Here is a 20,986-nt window from a genome sequence, read left to right as displayed (position 1 = left end):
TTTGGCATGGTACATGTGTGTTTCAACCATAACCTTAATATTTATATAGATGTGGAATATATAGGATAAGATATAGGCTATATAGGACAGTATACACAGGTTACATTGTTGTTTTTAGGTGTCATCAAGTCAGCCCCTGACTCATGGTGACCCATATGTACACCAGAAGGAAATGCTTCTTGGTCCTGTGCCATGAACAGCTACAGATAAAAACACTGTGATTCATAGGGTTTTTCATTGGCTGATTCTCAGCAATAGATCCCCAGGCCTTTCTTCCTAGCCTGGTGACGCTTTCTTCTTAGTCTGGAAGTTTTCTGAAATTTACTCAGCATCATAGCAGCATGCAAGCCTCCACTGACAGATGGGTGGTGGCTGCACATGAGATGCATTGGCCGGGAATTGAACCCAGATCTCTCTCATGGAAGGCAAGAATTCTGCCACTGAACCACCACTGCCTCATAGGATAATAAGTATATCCAAAACCAAACCAAACTCACTGCCGTCAAGTCGGATCCGACTCATAGCAACCCCTCCTTGGGTTTCCGAGGCAGTATCACTACGGAAGTAGATTGCCCCAACCTTCCTTCTGAGGAGTGGCTTGTGGGCTTGAACTGCCAGCCTTCTGGTTAGCAGTCAAATACCTTAGGCACTACGCCATCAGAGCTCCCAATAAATATATAGGATGATCCTTATTATGGTACTTAGAGTAATACAAATATAACTTCCTATAGTTGGGCACCTCAAGTGCACAGGCATGCCTGTACCAGATATCTGTAAGCACCTAAAGACTAAACAAGGGAATGACAAAAGCATGGCCTGCTAGAAATGTCATCCTTGTCATGTACTGACATGAAGCAAACACATTCGGGAGAAACAGTCTTTTTGTTTAAAATAGAAACTTTGAAGGAAGCCAAGTTCTCCTGGAAGAAGGCAAAATAGGGAGAAAAAAAAAAAAAAAAATTGAAATGAGAATTGCTGGTAACCAAAAGTCACGTTTCCTTCTTGTCAGACTTCTCCAGCCAGGCTGGGCGCTACCCGAGTAGGCGATTTCACTTCATCATCACTTGACAAAAGACTTCCAAATTCACTGCGGCAGACACGGCAAAATAAAAATGTTAAATACCTCCTAGTATGGGAGGGGACTAAGCCTCCACGCTCAATCAAAGGTTTGCAATAATAGGATTCACAGAAAGAAAAAAAAAAAAAAGACAGATGGGATTAGAAAATGTTGCAGTGAAGACTCTGGAATGAGATGAGATCAGAGCTGAGCCTGTCTTTTGTGGCCTGCACAATGATCCCCGAGCCAGATTGGATTAGGAAACCTCTCGACTAGGGCTTCAGAACGAGGTCCCCCGTTCCCAGCACTTTGGGGAGAGACAGAGGGCACGATGCATCAGATTTACAGCTGCAGTGACGAGAATATAGAAGTTTTCACCACCGTGATTCCTTCCAAGGGTGAGTAAAATTGCCCTTGACTATGCTCCTTGGATGTGACTACATAGTATGCAGGAGGCTCAGGATAATCCCACACTGTTTTACTGCGTGTTAGTCTCAGGGTTCTGAGAGCTGACGGGTTCTCTGTTTTGGTGGTTCGATTTTTCTTCTTCTTTTTTTTTTTTTTCATTTTTTTCTCTGAAAAGGAGGCAGTTAGATAAACATCAATCATTGAGAAATAATCCATCTGAGGAAAATGGTCCCTGTTTCACTTCATTCAATGTCAGCAACCCAGTATACCAGTAGTGACAGCAAACTGTGAAAGTGACAGCAAGCCATTGTTTCAGGAAACAGAGAAGAAAACAAATTTCCCAGAGCAGCCAGATAGGGTCTTTCATTTTCTCCAGTGGCAAGTGGTTTCTGAAATGAGAACCAGCTGGCTCAAAGTATGATTCCAAACACTGCCATGTAATGTGAGGAGAAATCCTCCCAGCAGTGGCCTGAAGTCAAAAGAAGCAGTCAGGTTGTCCTCTGACCCCAGTTCAGCCTGTCCACAGAACCTCAGAGCCACCCTCCCAAACTTAACCTGGAACTAGAGCCACCAGAAAAGTGTGATGGGAGACTCTTAATTTATAAGTCCTTGTGCTCACTGGTGAACTGTGTCCAGTCTCAGGAAGGGGCTTTGAATGTGGACTCCAAGGGCCTGGTTCTGGAAAGTTCCTTTGCCCCTCTAAAGGTAGTCCTCTCTCCATCCTTGCCCTGCAGACCTGTCTTCCCCAGAGAGCCTGTGACTTGGCTTAGCCCCTGGTCTCATTGTCAGGCATGAATGAAGTGGGTTGGATGTTTGCTGGTGTTGTGACTCCCCATTCAAAGAATTCCTTTCTTTCTCCCTCTAGTATCAGCCACCAACAGAGCCATTGCTGAGGGGAGGGGACGCCTCTGAGCCTGGTCACAAAGAGATGTACAGAAGAACATAAATTAAGCTTTAGACATCTATTGCCAGAGAGAGAAAGAGAAAAAGAAGCTAGGTGCCTGCCTATGTGCAGGAGTTGAAATTCTCTCTAGGGACTCTTAAAAAGTCCAAAATAGTCTAGAAACTCCAAGATGACCTCTGACCAAACAGTGCTACTTTTGGATAAATTTTAAAAAACTCAAACCCATTGCCATGGAGTCAATTCCAACTCATAGTGACCCTATAGGACAGAGTAGAACTGCCCCATACATAGGGTTTCCAAGATTGTAATCTTTACAGAAATAGGCTGCCTCATCTTTCTCCCATAGAGCACCTAATGGATTCCAATCACTGATTTTTTTATTAACAACCAAATGCTTTAACCACTGTGCCACCAGAGCTCCTTGTTTTGATAAATAGCCCAGGGAAATTCAGACACATGAGTGTTCATGGGGCACTGATTCTAAAAGGGAAAAATTGAAAAAAACAAACCTAAATATCAGTTAAGAAGAGAATGGATAAAACAGGGTGTTGTCATAACTATGGAATACTTCACAGTTATCAGGAAGAATGAACCAGATCTATGTCTATGGACACACATAGATCTCAAGAGCATACTGTTGAGTGAAAAAATCAGGCTGAAAGATTATATATATATATATATATATATATATATATGATAACATTTGTGTAACTTTGGACACAAAACATTGCTATATATTGTTTCTGGATACATATATGTAAAAAGCATGAAAACATAGACTGGAAAGACACAGAATTGAGGATGTCAGGAGGCCCTGGGAGGGAAGGAAGTGGAATTAGGGGAAAGTAGAAAGGAGGCCTCACCTTTACCTCTAATTTTTCACTTCTGTTATATGAGGAAAAAAATTTTGAAGCAAAATTGAAAGTATTAATTTGTCTTTAATTTTATCCATTTCAAAAATCTTAAAGTGGAAAAGTCAAAGTTTTAGGGCCCCTTTTAATTAAAAACTTATGTAATTCAGATGCAATGTCACACTTACTTAAATAAAACTGTTCAAAAAGGACCTTTGGCTGTACTTATTTAGCATAGTCTTAAGGAACAGCTGTGTGACATTGGGCAAGTTACTCAACCTCTCTGGGGTTGAGTTTTTGCTTCTATAAAAGGGAGAAACAGAACCTGACTCCCAGGGTTACTATGAGGAAAAAATGAGTTAATATATAAAACTTCTAGAACAGTACCTTGCATGTAGTAAGCACCATTAAATATATCACTTACAAAGTGATTTCTATTTTTAATCTGTGTTTACATCAGTTATGTTCAATCAAAAATGAATATTTTATCCTATATATATTCCTTTATTCTCATTTTCATTCATGGTCATCTATTAAACCTAGTGCTCATGGGTATTCACGGGCATTTGACCAGGCAGGAAGATGTCCTCTAGAGAAGGAGTATTTGCAGGTTATTATCACATTATCATAAATGGATGAAGTCCACCTCTTTCCACTTCTTGCTTTGCCTCATCTTGCCTTCTCCTAAGACATCAAGGTTCTCAGTGCCCCTTTTCCAACATAAGCACACATACATTAGGTTCAACTTTTTATCTACATTTTTTTTAACGGAAACGTCTTAATACCCCACAACAATATGGCAACAGTAAATGTTACAGTGTTTCTTAAGTATTTTTAAGGTACAAGATAAAGACCAAGACTTACCTGAGGAAAATTATGTATTTTCACCTTCTAGAGAAAGAGAGAGCTCTTTAAAGGAAAGATTGTATAGACTGCAATTCGTGGTAAATACAGATGAGAACTGTGGTTTTACTAAGAAGTTGTACCAGATGTTATTTCCTGAGGCACACTAGAGTAGGTCTAATTCTAGGGTGAACAGTACCATAGCATTCAAAATAAGTCCCCTGGGGATCAGCCCTGATACACAATAACCATGAGAGAGGGTGGCCAGGTGAGCAAGGGAGCAATGGGAGGAAGAGAGGAAAGCTCCTGGAAGAGCAGTCTTAACTGAGTGCTGCAGTCTCTGGGAGTCAGCACTTACTGCTTCTGCCCACCTTTATCCTACAGGAAAATAATAACCACCATCACCACTTTCTGGACACTTACTCTATATGGCACTGGGCCTACGGTTTTTATAAAGGTTAGTTCTTTTAATCCTTGCCACAGTCCCTGAGATAGGTGCCATTATTATCCCTACCTTACAGATGAGGAGAATGAGGGTGAAAGAGGTTGAATAGGTCACCCAATCACACAGCTGGCAAGTGGTCCATTAGGATTCACATCTAAGCAAACAGAGTTGGAGCCCTGGCAAACTATACTCTGGGACTTCTAGTGGCAGGTATTTGCAGGCAGATGACAACAACACTCATCTGATCGCTTGTCTGACATGTGAAATAAGTCACTCATGTCAAGTTTAAGCAGTGCAGTGACATAGTGGGGTTTCAGCTCTAGGTAGATCATTCTAGCAGCTATGTGGAAAAAAGATGACTGGGTGTCTCCATTTTCAACTAAATACTCACATTTACCAGCTAAGTAACATCTTAAAGTGTAATTGAACTCTGCCTCTTCTTCCTGCTCTGCCTTCTCTATGACCCTGCCTACTACAGGCCCAAAACCATCTCAGCATTGTTTCTGCAGCTACACTGACCCCATGGTGTTCTTTAATACCATGTCTTTATCTCTCTTTTCAGCTCCCAGTCCAGCCAGAAGAAGAGTCAAAAGCTCTCAACACCTCCTGAGCAAAAATGTAAGGGAACTTCAATTTTCATCTCCTTTGACTGACTTTCATTGGACAAAAAAAAAAAAAAAAAAAGCCCAGCTGCTTTCCTTTCTCCACCCTGCTGTCAGTAATCAAGAGGGCTTTCTAGTTCCTATATGCTTCTGGCTACACTCCACTCTCTATCCTTCACTAACCGAAGGAATTCATAAATATCAACCAAACAGTCCTGAATTGGACCTCTTCCATTTTTCTCAAGCAGAGAGTGCAAATCTCATTTTATACATACATTTCTTTCTTGTTTAAACAGTCTACAATGTGGATATACCATTCCTACTTAGGTATTCTCCTACTGATGGTGTTTGTAATATTCCATTTTTTCACTCTTATAAGTAATATTTGCAATGAACTTACTTGTTCAAAATACTATAATTTTCTTTTGGGTTAATTCCTTGGTGTATAGGCCTCAGATAAGTGAAATGAGAATAGTTTCATTCATTCATTCATTCCTCAGATATTTGTGTTTCTACTATTCATGAGACACTGTGCTAGATACAGAAGATAGAATAGTGATGTTTTAAAATTTTTTCTACTTACAGCTTTGTCCCATATTGCCAGACTGCTTTCCAGAGTTCTGAACAATTCTAGGGCTTCTGGCAACACTACCTGTGTATCTACAACTTTACCGACATTGGTTTTCATCTCTTTTTTCTGTACTATGTTTTGCTGCTTTAATAAGCAAATATATTGCCTGAAAATTAATTTACATGTCTTTATAACCTGATGGTGCTGTGCATTTCTCATTTTATATACAAAATTATTTTTATAGATGCTTTTGATTCATCTCTGCACTTTATTTTAAAAGGTCAACTGTGAAATTATTTCCTCTTGATTATACTGGAGTTTGTTTGCACTTCTCTCCATCATAACTTTTCATAGACTATCATTTTGATTTTTCAGGTAACTTGTTTGTTTGTTTGCTTGTTTTTAATTGTGATTTAAGTGAAAGTTTACAAAGCAAAGTCATTTTCCATTCACAGTTCATACATATTTTGTTTCATGACATTGATTGCAATCCCCACAATGTAACAGCTCTCCTCCCAGTTCCTCCTTGCGGTTATCTTTGCCCTGTGTCCTTTTTTATGCATTCCTGCCCTCTGAGCTATCTCCCTGTGCAAATGCTGCTCTTCTGATCTTCCATGGCTGATAGCTCTAAGGAGTGCACCTACCTGGTGTAAAAGTTCACCTTATAGGCCTGTCCATTTTGTGGCTGTAAGCCATGGGAATGAGTTCAAGTCTAGGCCCAAAGGGTGACTAGGGTACATAGCTTTAGGGGTTTCACCAGTTTCTATCAGACCAGTAAACCTGGTCTTTTTTATGATTTTGAGTTTGGTTCCACTCCCACTCTATCCAGGATCTCCTATTTTGACTCTTTTCTGAGCGGTTAACAGTGGCGGCTGAGCACCATCTAGTTTTTCTGATCTCAGGGTCATGTAGGTTGAGGTTACCATGGCCCACTAGTCCCTTTGGACTAATTGTTTCCATGTGTCTTTAATTTTCTTCATTCTTTGCTCTGGACTAGAAGAGACCAATTGTTTCATCTTAGATGGCCACTTGCAAGCTTTTAAGGCCCAAGTAGCTACTCACCAAAGTAGGATGTAGAACAATGTTTTTACGTAGTATGCTATACCAATTGAGCTTGATGTCTCCTGAGACCATGGTCCTGAGATTTTTAAAAACCTACTCTCCATTTTTAAAAAACAATTTTAAAACCACTTTCCTGGGAATGAGAGGGTTTTGGCTTTGTTGTTTTTAACACAGCTATTACTTTTTAAATTGCAAAAGCAGTACATGTCCATTATAAAATTTTAAACATTACAAAGATACATATGTGTGTGTGTGTGTGTGTGTGTACATATACCAAACCCACTGCCATCAAGCTGATTCTGACTCATAGCAAACCCCCATTGTGCTTTCAACACTGTAAATCTTTATGGAAGTAGATTGCCTTATCTTCCTTCTGCAGAGCAACTGGTGGGATTGAACTACCAACTTTCTGGTGAGCAGCCAGACCCTGAGATGCTCAGAGCATAGTGGTTAAATATATAGACTTTAGAGTCAAATTGTTGTTTTTGTCAGGTACCATCAAGTTGATTCCAACTGATAGCACCCCCATGTGACAGAGTAGAATGGCACATAGGGTTTTCTAGGCTGTAATCTTCACAGAAGCAGATCACTAAGTCTTTCTCCTAAAGAGTCAAACTTCCCGGATTGAAATCCCAGTTCTACTAATTCCTACCTTCATGACCTTGGACAAGTTGCCTAACCATTCAGGGAATTGACTCCTTATATGAAAATGGGGATAATAAAAGTACATATATCAAGAGCCATTGGAAAAAGCAAATGACTTAAGACATGTAAAGTGCTTAGACCAGAGCCTCTCACATACTTAGCATTCAGTAAACACTGGTGTTTTTTAAGTGAAAATTTCTCATATAATAACATGTAATTATTTATTATGTTTCATTGTTAGATGCATACTGTTTTGCAATTTGCTTTTTTCACTTAATTGTCTTGACTCTTTCCATACCAGTTAGTATATATGGATCAACCATTCTTTATAGGGGCATGCCATTGTATGAATGTACTTATTTATCCAAACCAAATCATAAGGTTTCTAGATACATTATTTAACCAAATTATCATTAAATGGGATTTCTCCATTTTTTTCTATTATAAACAATGTCACAAGAAATATTCCTAAATATACGTTTATGCTCTTATGCAAAATCTTTTGAGGATAAATTTGCAGATATGGAAATGCTGGGTCAGAGGATATGAATCTTAAAAAAAAAAAAAATACAGTCTTTGCCAAATTCCTATGTTTCAAGTATCTTGTTCAGAACACTCTAGTCAATATTGTATGATATCAATCTTGTTAATCTTTAACAATATGATAAAAATATCATTTTGTTTTAATTTACCTTTCTGTAATTCTTCAACTTTTTATAGATTTATTGATTATTTCAATATTTTTTCCTATGGGTTTCTTACTCATGGCTTTTGCTCATTTTTTGTTAGTTGTATATCCTTTTCAAGGATTCTTGAAGGCATTTATGTATGAAGAAAGAGAAAGGCTTTTAATGGATAGAAAATGTCTTGGTTATGAGACAAGAAATTCTGAGCTTTATAATGATTCCTGAAAACTGAAGGCCACAATCTAGGAGAAAAATGCTCCTAACTTTTGAGATGCAACAGTGAAATTTGCTCAATGATGGAAAAGAAAGGAGTTGTTTGTAGATCATTTCGAGTAATTAAGTTTCACAACAGATCCCTTGGTCCTTCAGTCAAAGGTTTGAGTTTGGCTTTACTCTAAATTTGAGGAACTACAAGTCATTCATGATGTAAGGAAGATCTCTTAGGAATATTTACTTCTCAACCAAGTTCTTTTTTCTTTTTTTAACTCATTTACTTTGATTGTCATGAAAACATACACATCAAGACATTAACCAATATAATTTCCACGTTTACAGCTCAGGGACATTGATGACATTTTTCATGTTGTGCCACTATTATTGCTACCCTTTTCCAAAGTGTTCTACCACCATTAGCATAAACTCAATGCCCCACAAACAAAGCTTCCCCTTTCTCCCTCCCTTCTATGCCTGGTAACAACTAATAATCTTTGGTATATATATATATATATATATATATATATATATATATATACACCTATCTAGCAATTTTCTCTCCCCTCCCCTCCCATCCCTAGTAACCAACAAAGAAAGTTTCCTTCTATCCACATATAAAGCTTTCTTTATCTTTTTACAATAATGAATTAATACAATATTAGTCCTTCTGTGATTGACTTATTTCATTCAGCATAATGTCCTCCAAGTTCATCCACATTATGCATCAACCAAGTTCTTGCCTTGACTTCCTAATCTTAAACAACACTCCCCTCCATATGTCTAAATCACTCCTTACCCAAACACCAACTGGTTTTACAAGGACAGAGAGATGATGATGAAAGCAACGAAATCATTATACTTTGCAGTAATTAAAGAAGGCTTTAGGGAAGAAAATTCTCATGGGATTTAGAACCCAAACAAAAGACACAACTCTCAGTGGTGGACATGAAACCATAAGAGTATGAGATACGTAAAGCCACTGGGACATGGATCACAGCCTTCTGTAATACCCAGCTTACTTCAACACTTGGGGAATAAAATGCTATTAAAAAAAAAAAAATTACATACTGACTTATTGAGGAACACAAAATTAAGAATTGCTAAGATTTTTTAAAAAGACTCTTGCTTTCAGGGGGGTACTTTGAAGCATGTTCTCAAGCCTCCTAGGAGTAGAAATTTTTGAGAAAGACATATTTATGGTTTATGGTTTCTGCACTTGAAAATATTTTTATTTAGAGAAAAAAAGTGATTTGAATATATGAATACATACAAAATTGCTTGTGATCAAAAAATTGGATTAAAATTTTTATTTTAAAAAATCAGCTCTTATCTTCAAATATTCAATTTTCTTCCAGGTGGAACATCTTAGTAACACTGTCCAGCCTTTTGACCTGATTTTCCCTAACTAGTTAGCCTAATTCATCCTCTACTTGTAAAACTCAGTCCCAGCCACACAGACAATTTAAACTAGAAGGGACAAAAGTCTCTTAATTCAATGCCCTTATTTTATAAATAGGGAAAGGGAATCCCAAAGAGGAAAGAACCCTCTGTAATATCTTGTGTCCTTATGCAAGTGGTATTTTGCTTCCACTTGAGTTCCTTTTTGTCTTCTCTATTTTGGCAGCCTGAAAGCAATTGTGATTGGCTATCCTGCCCAGGAAAATCTTTCATATTTTGCAACTGGTCTAATGTACCAATGTTTATAACCCTCTTTGGTGCCAAATTCTTATTTGGATTTATTCCAACCCCGTGGCCTACCATAAGGAAGGTCAGCTTTTTTCCTCTACATGTCTCTTTCCTCTCTGAACCACCTTAAGTGTTGGTCTTACTCCTTTCTCTTATGGACTCATCTTGAGTTATTCTTTCCTCTGGACTCAGGGAATAGCCACACACTGTTCCTTCTCTAGATAGTCTCAATCTCTCCAGTCTGCCTTTGCTTTTTTTGTTTTTGTTCTTTCAGTTTTATTGGCCTGATCATTCTGAGGCCCACTGACATCACAGGAGTGACTCAAGGGAATAAACATAGGCAAAAAGTATGGGTCAGTTAAGCTTGGCAGCATAATGGAGCCATGAGTCCTGGCCCCTTTCATAATAAGCAGTGGGACATTACTAGGAAAAATGGAGAAATTAGATTACAAATGTGACAGTCTCTCCAGATTACAGTCTTTTGGAGGAGGGGTTTGTCTGGTGATCTCCTGATTTATTAAAATGTGCTAAGAAGTCAGCACTTGAAATTCTTAACTGGATGTAGGCACGTCTATGAGTGTTAGAAAAAGCACTCATTTGGGAGTTGAGGAGCCACTCTCCTAGTTCTGGCACTGCCCCTCATAGCACTGTGACCTTGAGTAAGTCATGTAGCCTCTCTGGACCCATGTTTCCTTATGTGAAACATAATAGAAGATTTCTAGAGATTCCTTTAGCCCCATATCATGATGCTATTCCTTCACCTGGGTCTTTTGCCTATCTTTCTAACTCCCTACAAACCCCCTAAGGAGCCCTGGTGGTGCAGTGTCTAAGCACTCAGCTGTTAACCAAAAGGTCAGTGGTTTGAATCCACCATCCACTCCATAGAAAAAGGATGTGGTGATCTACTTCCATAGATGTTACAGCATTGGAAACTCCATGGATCAGTTCTACTCTGTCCTTTAGGGTTGGAGTCGACTTGATGGCAACTTTTGTTTTTGTTTTTGTTTTTTCCCCTTTTGTTTTGTTTTAGTTTTTTTACCAGCCCCCTAGCCTGCCAGACAAACAGGCATGAGAATCGAAGATGTCAGTGGATGGAATCCTGGGGCTTTTGTGTTTGCCCATGTCTCCTGTTCTACTTATCTCTGGCCTCTCTAAGACCAGTAGGGGAACATCAATTTGTTGGAATTCAGTTTTGTGGTAGTTAAGGTTATATGTCAACTTAGCTGGGCTGTGGTTTTGAGTGGCTGGGTAGCTGGATATAGTTATTCCCCATGATGAGGTTGGTAATCAACTCCACATTAGAATCTGCTGTGAGCAACTGAGTAGCTGTCTTTGGGGGCATGGCCTGCTTCCAGTATATAAGCCAAAGCTTTGACAAAGGTCTCTAGCTTTTCTCCCATCTGGATCCTGTATTTGGCCAAGTGTTTGTCTCAATGTTGCTTGCCAGTCTTGGGATTGTTCCCGGACTTGAACCAGTGGTCTGCCGTGTTGCCTGTCTATCTTGGGATTGTGCCATTTTACTGGTTGATCTTGGGTTCATCAGCCTCAGCAGCCAGCAGCAGCATGAGTCAGAAAAAGCCTCTGTTGGGTCTAGAACAGAAGGTAGAGCTCAGCCCAAGGTCGAGGGGCCTTCACTCAGCCCTTAGAGCTCACACTTTAAACTCAGACTTCTAGCCTCCTAAACTCTGAGGGAATAAATTCCTGTTTGTTAAAGCCATGTGCAAAAATGGCAAGGAGGCCACATGTTCTGACCTCCTCGAACCCCACAAGAGGAAGACAGAATCACCATCAATAGCCCAAGGCCTATTCCTGCTAGGCCAGACATGCTGCCTCCCTCCAGCCCTTTCACCAACTGTTCCTCCCAAAGCACCACCACCTCTCTCCTGGGTTCGATAATTCACTGCAGTGGCCACACAGAACTCACAGATTGTGAGGTTTATTAGGGAAGCACCAGGTTACAATTCAAGTTCAGGAAAAATGTGCAGTCTCTCTCCCAGCCTGCCGTCTCTCAGCCAAGTCTCTCACAGTCTCTCCCCCACTAGTGCATGTCCCTCTGTGTCTTACTCAGCAGCACATGTCTCTTTCAGGAGCATGTATCTCTTTCAGCAGCACATCTTCCTCAACCAGCAGTCAGAGAGAGTTCTGCCTCTAGGAGGCCTCCTTTTGAGCCCAGGAGAGTGGTCAAACCAACCAATCATAACAGAATTCTAAGCACCTGAGAGTGAACCTCCCCTAACATTGGGTTGTGCCACTCCCAATAGAAATAACGTAGGTGGATAACATTTACAATCAGGAGCTCCTCAGTTGCTCATTCCACCACTGAGTTTACAATGACTTATGGGTAGAAAAGCCATACTAAGTAATTTACTACAATGCACCATGCATCTGTGGTATATCTGGTATAGCAGCACTAGTGAACCAAGACAAACTTGTGGCACTAGTACATTCCCTACTTTCAGCAGGCAGTTTGCTAACCTGGGAAAGGAAAACCCCAGCATCAAACTCCTCGTTCTCCTTCCCTTCCTTACTCTTAACCTCATCACCACCACCCCCAACCTCATTCTCCAGTCCCAGTGATGACTCCTAAATGTGCCTGAATTATAGTCAATTTTCTCCAAAGGCACAGATGAATGAGTCTGGGTCCTAAAATGGGCCAAGGAAGAGTTCATATCCTGACAAAGATAAAGTCAAATTTGGTATACATTAATTTTCTAAGCAAAGGAATAGTCTGAAGCAAAGAGTAATAGCTTCTCTTATTCAACTCTGTGGGAGACATGGATAGATGGCCTTCAGAAGACTTGAAATCACTCTCAGATACTGTAGGCAAATATGTGGCCCAAAGAAGAAAGCAAGCTGTGTCCTCAAATCTACTTAATCTCAGGCATACACTATGCCTAAGACAGCAAGGGTGAAGGAACTACTTCACCTTCCCATAGAACTACTAAGTGCCACAACTCGGGTTTGACCCTGGTCTGCCTGACCCCAAACAGAGGCATCTTCTTCTTCACTGCCAATCTAATAAGAGAAAAAGAAAGTTATTGCTATAACTTACATTGATTTAATTATGAGTTGTCAAGCAACTTTTCATGTTCATTGACTATTTGTATTTCTACTATAAATTTCCTGTTCACATGTAAAATATAAAACTATAATGATCAAAGAAAAACTAGAAAATTTAGTGGCCATAACATAGGCATAAATACACTATCACACATAACTAAAAGTGCACAAACAGCAGAAGACAGACTAGATGACTAGGACCTCTTAAAAATTAAACACTTATGTGCATCAAAAGATTTCACCAAAAGTAAAAAGAGAACCTATGGACTGGGGAAAAAAATTGGCAATGACATATCAGACAAGGAACTAATCTCTAGTATTTATTGAAAACTTCAACATTACACAACAAAAAGACAAAGAATCCAATTTAAAAATGGGCAGGAGGACATGAACAGACACTTTGTCAAAAAAGACATTCAGGAGGCCAACAAGCACATGAAGACATGTTTGCAATCATTAGGCATTAGAGAGATGCAAATCAAAATAATAAGAAGATAACATCTCACACTAGCATTCACAGCAAAGTTCAAAAAACAAAACAACAAATTCTTGAGAGGGTTTGGAGAGACTAGAATTCTTATACACTGCTGATGGGACTACAAAATGAATCAACCACTGTGGAAAACAGTATGGGGCTTCCTTAAAAAGTTGGAAATAGAAATACTATTTGATCCAGCAGTTCCACTACTAGGTATGTATCTTAGAGAAACAAGAGCCATGACATGAATAGATACATGCACACCCATGTTCACTGCAGCACTATTCACAAGAGCAAAAAGATGGAAACAATTTAAGTGCCTATTTAACATATGAATGGTGTGGTAGTTATGTTTGTGTGTCAACTTGGCTGGGCCTGGTTGAATGGCTGGACAGCTGGTGGTAGCTCTTCCTCATGATGAGACTGGCAATCAACTCCATGGTGGGAGCTGGTAGGAGTAGGGGAGCTACTCCAGCTGAGTAGCTGCCTTTGCGTATGTGGTCTGCTTCCCATATATAAGAAGCAGCTTTGGGAATGGTCTCTAGTTTATAGCACACTTGGACCCTGCATGTAGCAGTGTCGTTGTTCAGCAGCCTGCCGTGCTCTGCTCACCTTAGGACTTACACTGGACTTAAATTAATGGCCTGCCGTGTGGTTTAGTAACATGGGGACTGTGCCTTTTTCCTTGTCAACCTTGGGCTTCTCAGCCTCAGTAGCCAGCAGCTGAGTGAAGAAATGCCTCTAGCTTCAGTGGGCCAGAAGCTGGAAGCAGAGCTGAAGCCCAAGGTTGAGGGGCTTTCGCTCAGCCCCTAGAGCCTGGCATTTGGAACTCGGACTTAAAACTTCCAAATTGTAAGAGAATAAACTCCTGTTTGTTAAAGCCATCCCATTTGTGGTATATTCTTGTCAGAGTGGCACTAGGTAAACAGAACAAATGGATAAACAAAGTATGGTACATACACATAATGGAATACTACACAATGTTAAAAAAAATAATGATGAATCTGAGAAATACTTCATAACATGGAAGAACCTGGAGGACATTATGCTGAGTGAAATTAGTCAATCACAAAAGGACAAATATATGAAACCACTATTATAAAAAGTCAAGAAAAGGTTTATGTGCAGAAAGAAACATTCTTTGATGGTTACTAGAGATGGGAGGGGAAGAGGGTAAATCATTAAGTAGAGGGTAGACAATAGTAACTTGGGGGAAAGAGGAGGCAATATACAGTAAAGAGAAGGACAGCACAAAATGCTGAAGGAAGATCCTGGGAGGACACAAGAGTTAAAGGCAGAAGAGGTAAATATTATTACATATACAATCCTGCAGTAACAGTAATAACAATAACCTACATGTAGATACATAGATAGACACACAAGCTGAACAGGTATGGGAAGGCGAATGACTATATCCATGAATACATATAGGTTTGACAGTGGTTGTTTCCACATATGTAATTACATGTGCTGCAAATATATCTAATAATATAGTAGAGCATGCAGGGGCAAAGTTATGGAAACTTAGCTATTACCAAACACCTTGAGGGAATGAGTCACTAGGCCTAGGGGTTCAGGACCACAGTCTCAAGGGATATCAAGATCAATTGGCACAACATAGTCCATAAAGACAATGCTCTATATCCTACCTTGGTGAGTGGCGACTAGGGTCTTAAAAACTTGTGAGTAGGCATGTAAAATGCAACTATTGGTCTCTCCGTGTTTGAAGCAATGAAGAGTGAAGAAAATCAAAACACATGGAAACAATTAGTCCAAAGGAGTAATGGACCACATGAATCTCAGCCTCCATGGGCCTGAGACCAGAAGAACAAGATGGTACCCAGCCACCACTGCTGACCATTCTGAAAGTGATCACATAAGAAGGTCCTGGATAGAGTGGGAGAAAAATATAGAACAAAGCACAGAATCATTATAAAGATCAGGTTTACTGGTATAGAGATGGTGGAGAACCCCTGAAACTATGGTCTTTAGTTATACTTCAAGTCTGATTTTGCACTTACCTGCTCTCCCCCCTTGGCTCAACTTTCAGACAAACTATAGACAAACCCGTAAGGTGAACCGTAACATCTGGCAGGGGAGCACACCTTAGAACAATCAACCATTCGAGATCAAAAGGGCATCATCTGCCCAAGGACAAAGTTTAGAAGGTAGGAAGGGATAAGAAAGAAGGATGAATGGAAATGGAAAACACAGGGAAGAAATGGGAAAAGTGCTATTACATTGTGGGGTTTGCAATCAATGGCATGAAACGAAATATGTACCAATTGTTGAATGGAAAACTGAATTGCTCTATAAACTTTCACCTAAATCACAAAATGCTAAAAGAAAAAAAATCACCTATTCATATTTTGTCCCCTTTATTTATTTATTTTTCCCTCTTTATTGATTTGTAAAAGTTCTCTGCATGTAAGGGTAATTCCCCATAATGTTTAGCAAAAGTTTTACTCATCCTATTCTATGCTACCAAATCAAACCAAACTTACTGCTGTCAAGTTGATTCAACTCATAGCAACCCCTCCTTGGGTTTCTGAGCTGGCATCTCTATGTAAGTAAATTGCCCAATCTTCCTTCCAAAGAGTGGCTGGTGGATTTGAACTGCCAGCCTCTGGTTAGCAGTCAAATGCCTTAGGTACTTTGCTGCCAGAACTCCTTATTCTAGTGGGCTCTCTCTTTTTTTTGTATACAAATCTTTCATCTATCCAGTATTTATTTTGGTGTGAGAAGTGTGGATAGGGATCCATTTTCACCCATGGCCCATTTTTCCAACAATATTTATTAAAGATATAATCTTTCCGCACTGAGTTGAAACACCACCCTGTTAACACATACAAAACTCAATCGTTTTGCTTCAGCATCTTCCACAAGCAACAAACACAACAGTTATATGTGGACAATTGAGGGAGACTTGTGCAAGGCTAGACTGTAAGGGCTGAGATGGGTCCCCTTGCTCACAAAAGGACCCTCAGTGTATCCAGGATATGGCAGATCATGTTCTCATCAGATATTTGTGGACAGAACAAGCAAACTTCAGTGAAGCTGCAGTGTGTGATTAAAGGTTTTAACAAGCTTCATGGAAATAAGGAAAATGAGAATGAATGAGACCAGTGTCCTAGATATGAATGAAAATATGCAAGATATGAGCCAAAGCATACTAAGACTCCTATGGACTCCCTACATTAAGATAAAATATCCAATATTACTTGTCTCAAGTTTTTACTTTGGAATTATTTCAATGACTTACATATTTTAATCATCATTTCAAGGCCCATTTTGATGGGTCCTATCTAAAAGTGGAAATTCCTCTTAGTGTACTTCCCAAAACAGCTACTCAGCGTAATTGAAGTATCCAAAATGTATCCTTCAGCATACACCTGTATTAGCTTCCTAAAACTGTCATAACAAAATGCCACAAACTAGGTGGTTTACAAGAGTACAAATTTACTGCCTTATAGTTCTGGAAGGTAATATCTTGAAATCAGGATGTTGGCCATGTTGATTCCTTCTGAGGGCTCTGAGAAAGAGTCAGTCTCATGCCTCTCTCCTAGCTTCTGGTGATGGTCAATGATTGTTGGTAATCCTTGATATGTAGATGTGTCTTCACAGCCACTATTGTCTCTGTCTCTGTGTATCTCTATTCGATAGGATTAGGAATCACCCTCCTCCAGTATGACCTCATGTTAACCTATTTCCAAACAAGGTCACTCATAGGTACAGGAGTTAGAACTTCAACATATCTTTTTTAAAAAATACATTTGATTGAAATATAATTTATGTACAGTGAACTACACAAAATGACAGTGACATGGGTCAGTGCATTTTTTTTTACACTGTTCCCTCCCCTTCCCTGCCACCCCTGGTAATCAAAACAGAAAGTCTGCTTCCATATATAAACCTTTCCTGGACTTTTTACAATAATGAATTAATACTATATTTGTCCTTCTGTGATTGACTTATTTCACTCAGCAATAATGTCTTCCAAGTTCATCTATGTTATACGGTGTTTTGCAGATTCTACATTATTCTTCAGTGTTGCATAGTATTCCATTGTGTGTATGTACCATAGTTTGGTTATCCATTCTTCTGTCGATGGGCATGTAGGTTGTTTCCATCTTTTTTGCTATTGTAAATAGTGCTGTGATAAACATGGGTGTACATATATCTGTTCTTGCCCTGGCTCTAACTTCTTCTAGTAATGGGATTGCTGGGTCAAATGATATTTCTAATTCCACCTTTTTAAGGAATCACCATACTGCTTTCCACAGTGGTTGTATCATTTTGCAGTCCCACCAGCAGTGTATGAGAGTCCCAATCTCCCCACATCCTTGCTAGCATTTGTTATTTTCTTTCAACATATCCTTTTGAGGGACATCATTCAATCCATAATAACATCTTACCATTTAGTACTCGGTGGTTCCCACTTACCAAATCACACATGGTGTGTGATTGTCTCATCATACAAAGGCACATGGAAGAAGTGAAGTGTGAGCTTTAGGGAGCATGCCTACTCTGTTTCCCAGAAGTTTCTTTTTAAAATCTAAGAATCAGTTAGGCCTGAGTCCCCCTCAGGTCTTCTCTCAGCTAAAGCACCCAAAAAGCTGCCCTTTGTGAGGAAAGGCTTCTACTTGCCTATAAAGTCTGTAAGTCTATGATTTCCTCACTAGAAATATTCTATCCTGTTGTCAAACCATATGTAGGGCCACCAGGAAGGTGACCTGCCCTGATTTTTGCCCTGTGACTCTGGATCCTGACTTTGTGAGGCGCTGCTGTTGAGGAACCCACAGAAGCATCATTTTCTTGTACCATGGTTGTCTGAAGTTAATTAAAAAAAGAAAAGAAGAAGAAAAAAAAAAAAACACTGTTTATTAGCATAAGGAGCTCTGGGGGCACAGTGCCTAAAGTATTTGACTGCTAACTAGAAGCTTGGCTATTCAAACCCACCAGCCACTCCACTGATGGAAGACAGGGCAATCTACTTCCATAAAGATTTATGGCCTCAGAAACCCAATGAGGGTTGCTATGAGTTGGAATCAACTTCATGGCAGTGAGTTTGGTTATTTATTTTTTTAGTTTATTAGCAGTTTCCTACCCAAGTTGTCTACTGCCTCTAGCGTTCACTAGAGTAGACAGTGCCAAAAAATGCAGTCAACACAACTCTGACCTGCAGAGCTGTGGGCCTGAGCCTTAAACTTCAGTCCTGAGGTTCGAGGAGAGGAGTAATCAGACTGTCTCTCCTTCTCCCCTCAGGTGGTGATCGAGTCGGACCTCTATGCGCCCCGGCCTCTGGAGCTGCTGCCACACCGCAGTGACTGCCTCCATAGCCACGACAGCGAGGCCCGCAGGTTCGGCAGGCTCCAGAACGCGCGGCAGCAAGGACCCCATTCCGCCAAAAATCCCGCCAGACCTCGTAAGTTCCTCCTGGCCTTAGTTCCACGGACCTCTTTCTGGGGACGCTACCCACTTACAGCCAATTACAAAAAAAAAAAAAAAAAGAGCAGCCACAGGCAGAATCTGCCCTCCCTGCGCCCTTAATCACCCCACGTGAGTAAAGCATCTGTGTTGTGGGGATGACACTTCTCCCGAGTAAACGCTCTGTAAGCACCTGCTCTGAGCCTCTCCTACAGCAGCTCCGCATTGCACCCTCCACCTGTAAGACTCACTGCATACAGCTCAAGGACTCGATTCTGGACACGAACCAGTGCTGTATCCAATCGGAGGTGAAAATCATTATGCTCTCAAGGAGAGCAAAACCTTTAGCCAGTGTGGACAGGATTCATGAAGCAAAGGAAGGGTGAATTTATTGTACAGACCTGAGGGAGGGGGAGGATGTGAGTATTCCCCCAGTAAACCAGTTGCCCTGGAGTCAACTTTGACTCCTGTCTGTCTGAGTACAACTGTGCTCCACAGGTTTTCACTGGCTGGTTTTTCCTAAGTAGATCACTAGGCCTTTATTCCAAGGGGCCCCTGCCGGGACTTGAACTTCCAACTTTTCAGTCAGCAGCAGAGCACTTTAACTGTTTGCCTTACCTAGGGCCTCCATGTAATTTAATTATACAGGCTCTTCAAAACTTGGCGTTTTCAAATCTTATCACTTTCAATTTGAATAACTTAGGCTATTTTAACAAGCTATAAAAAGAACTGAGGGGCAAATTCTTTTGAAAACTGAAAACATTATAGTTTTACCTCCAATGCTATCATAAAAGTGACTTCCATCTTAAGTAGATAAATAGGAATCTATGCCTAGCACACTAAAGCCAGTTGTAATTGTATTTTGCCTCTAATTGCTGCTTTAGGTTATTTCTGTTGTGCCCCACAACTTAAAATGATTCATATTTTAACTCCAAAATTACGTAACAAAAAGCCTGGGGTGTCCTCAAAGCCTTCGGGTTTTGACATGTTGTTTGTATGTTACAAGAACTGAAATAAGACTCCAGTGCCCATCCCTCTTCTCACTCTCTCTCCCCTAGATGCTGGACTAGACTTCTAAAGTTTCTTTGATCCTGTTTTTATGACCCTACTTAAAAGAATGCATAAATCAAGCTACATTCTCTAGTTAAGCTATTATATATACATATGTATGGGGAGTGAAAGCATTAGGAAAACCACAATCTGTCACATGCAAATTAAGAGGAGATAGGTTTTTCTCTATGTCTATATATAGGTGAAGAAAAAAATACTTCCTGTCTAATGGGCTCAAGCATAGCAACGATTGTGAGAATGGTGCAGGACCCGGCAATGTTTTGTTCTGTTGTACACAGGGTCACTATGAGTCAGAGTCAACATGATGGCACCTACAACAACAGTAGGTGGGTAGGTGTACATGTATAGGAAGATACAAAGGGACAGGGAATATTTTTCTTCACTATAAAATAATAAAGGAAATTTAAAGCCATGCTTCTCAAATTTTAATGTGCTAAAAAATCACCTGCGAATCTTGTGTAAATGCAGATTTTAATTCAATAGGACTGGGTGGGGCTGGGACTTTCTGTATATAGCAAGCTCCCAAATGAGGAGAAACAAGGATCTAGAGATCATCTAACTTGGGGGTTCTCAACGTGTGGTCCCCTGAATAGCAGAAGCAGCATCACCTGGGTACTTGTTGGAAATACGCATTTGGGGTTCCATTCAGATCTACTAAATCAGAAATTCTGGGGTGGGGATCCAGCAATCTGTGTTCCAATGAGCGCTGCAGGCATTTCATATGTCCCTAAATAGTGCAAATGGTTTGGTTGACTGTTAACCTACAGATTGGCTCTTTGAACCCACTCAGTGGCACTGCGATCTGATTCCATTAAGATTACAGCCAAGAAAAATCCTACGGAGACGTTCTACTCATTAACACGTGGGGCCACCATGAGTCAGAATTGAGTAGCACGACAACGCAACATACTGCCCTCGAGTCGGATCCAAATCATAGTGACCCCTCCTTGGGTTTCCGAGGCGGTATGCCTATGGAA

General features: G+C 40.1%; 1 protein-coding gene across 1 annotated transcript in view; it reads left to right on the top strand.

The window, feature by feature from the left end:
* Nucleotides 1-1,388: 1,388 nt before the first annotated feature.
* Nucleotides 1,389-20,986, top strand: part of VXN (vexin) — a 30,529-nt gene continuing 10,931 nt past the window's right edge. The window contains exons 1-3 of the mRNA XM_007949725.1: nt 1,389-1,455; nt 5,071-5,126; nt 18,777-18,936. Of these exons, the coding sequence (XP_007947916.1) occupies nt 1,389-1,455; nt 5,071-5,126; nt 18,777-18,936 (283 nt within the window). The remainder of the gene's footprint in view (nt 1,456-5,070; nt 5,127-18,776; nt 18,937-20,986) is intronic.

The sequence above is a fragment of the Orycteropus afer genome, unplaced genomic scaffold, assembly GCF_000298275.1.
Source record: "Orycteropus afer afer isolate SDZICR_OR568_19922 unplaced genomic scaffold, OryAfe1.0 scaffold00252, whole genome shotgun sequence".
NCBI lineage: Eukaryota > Metazoa > Chordata > Mammalia > Tubulidentata > Orycteropodidae > Orycteropus > Orycteropus afer.
Note: the sequence above shows the minus strand (reverse complement) of the source record. Positions and strands in the feature narration are given on the sequence as shown.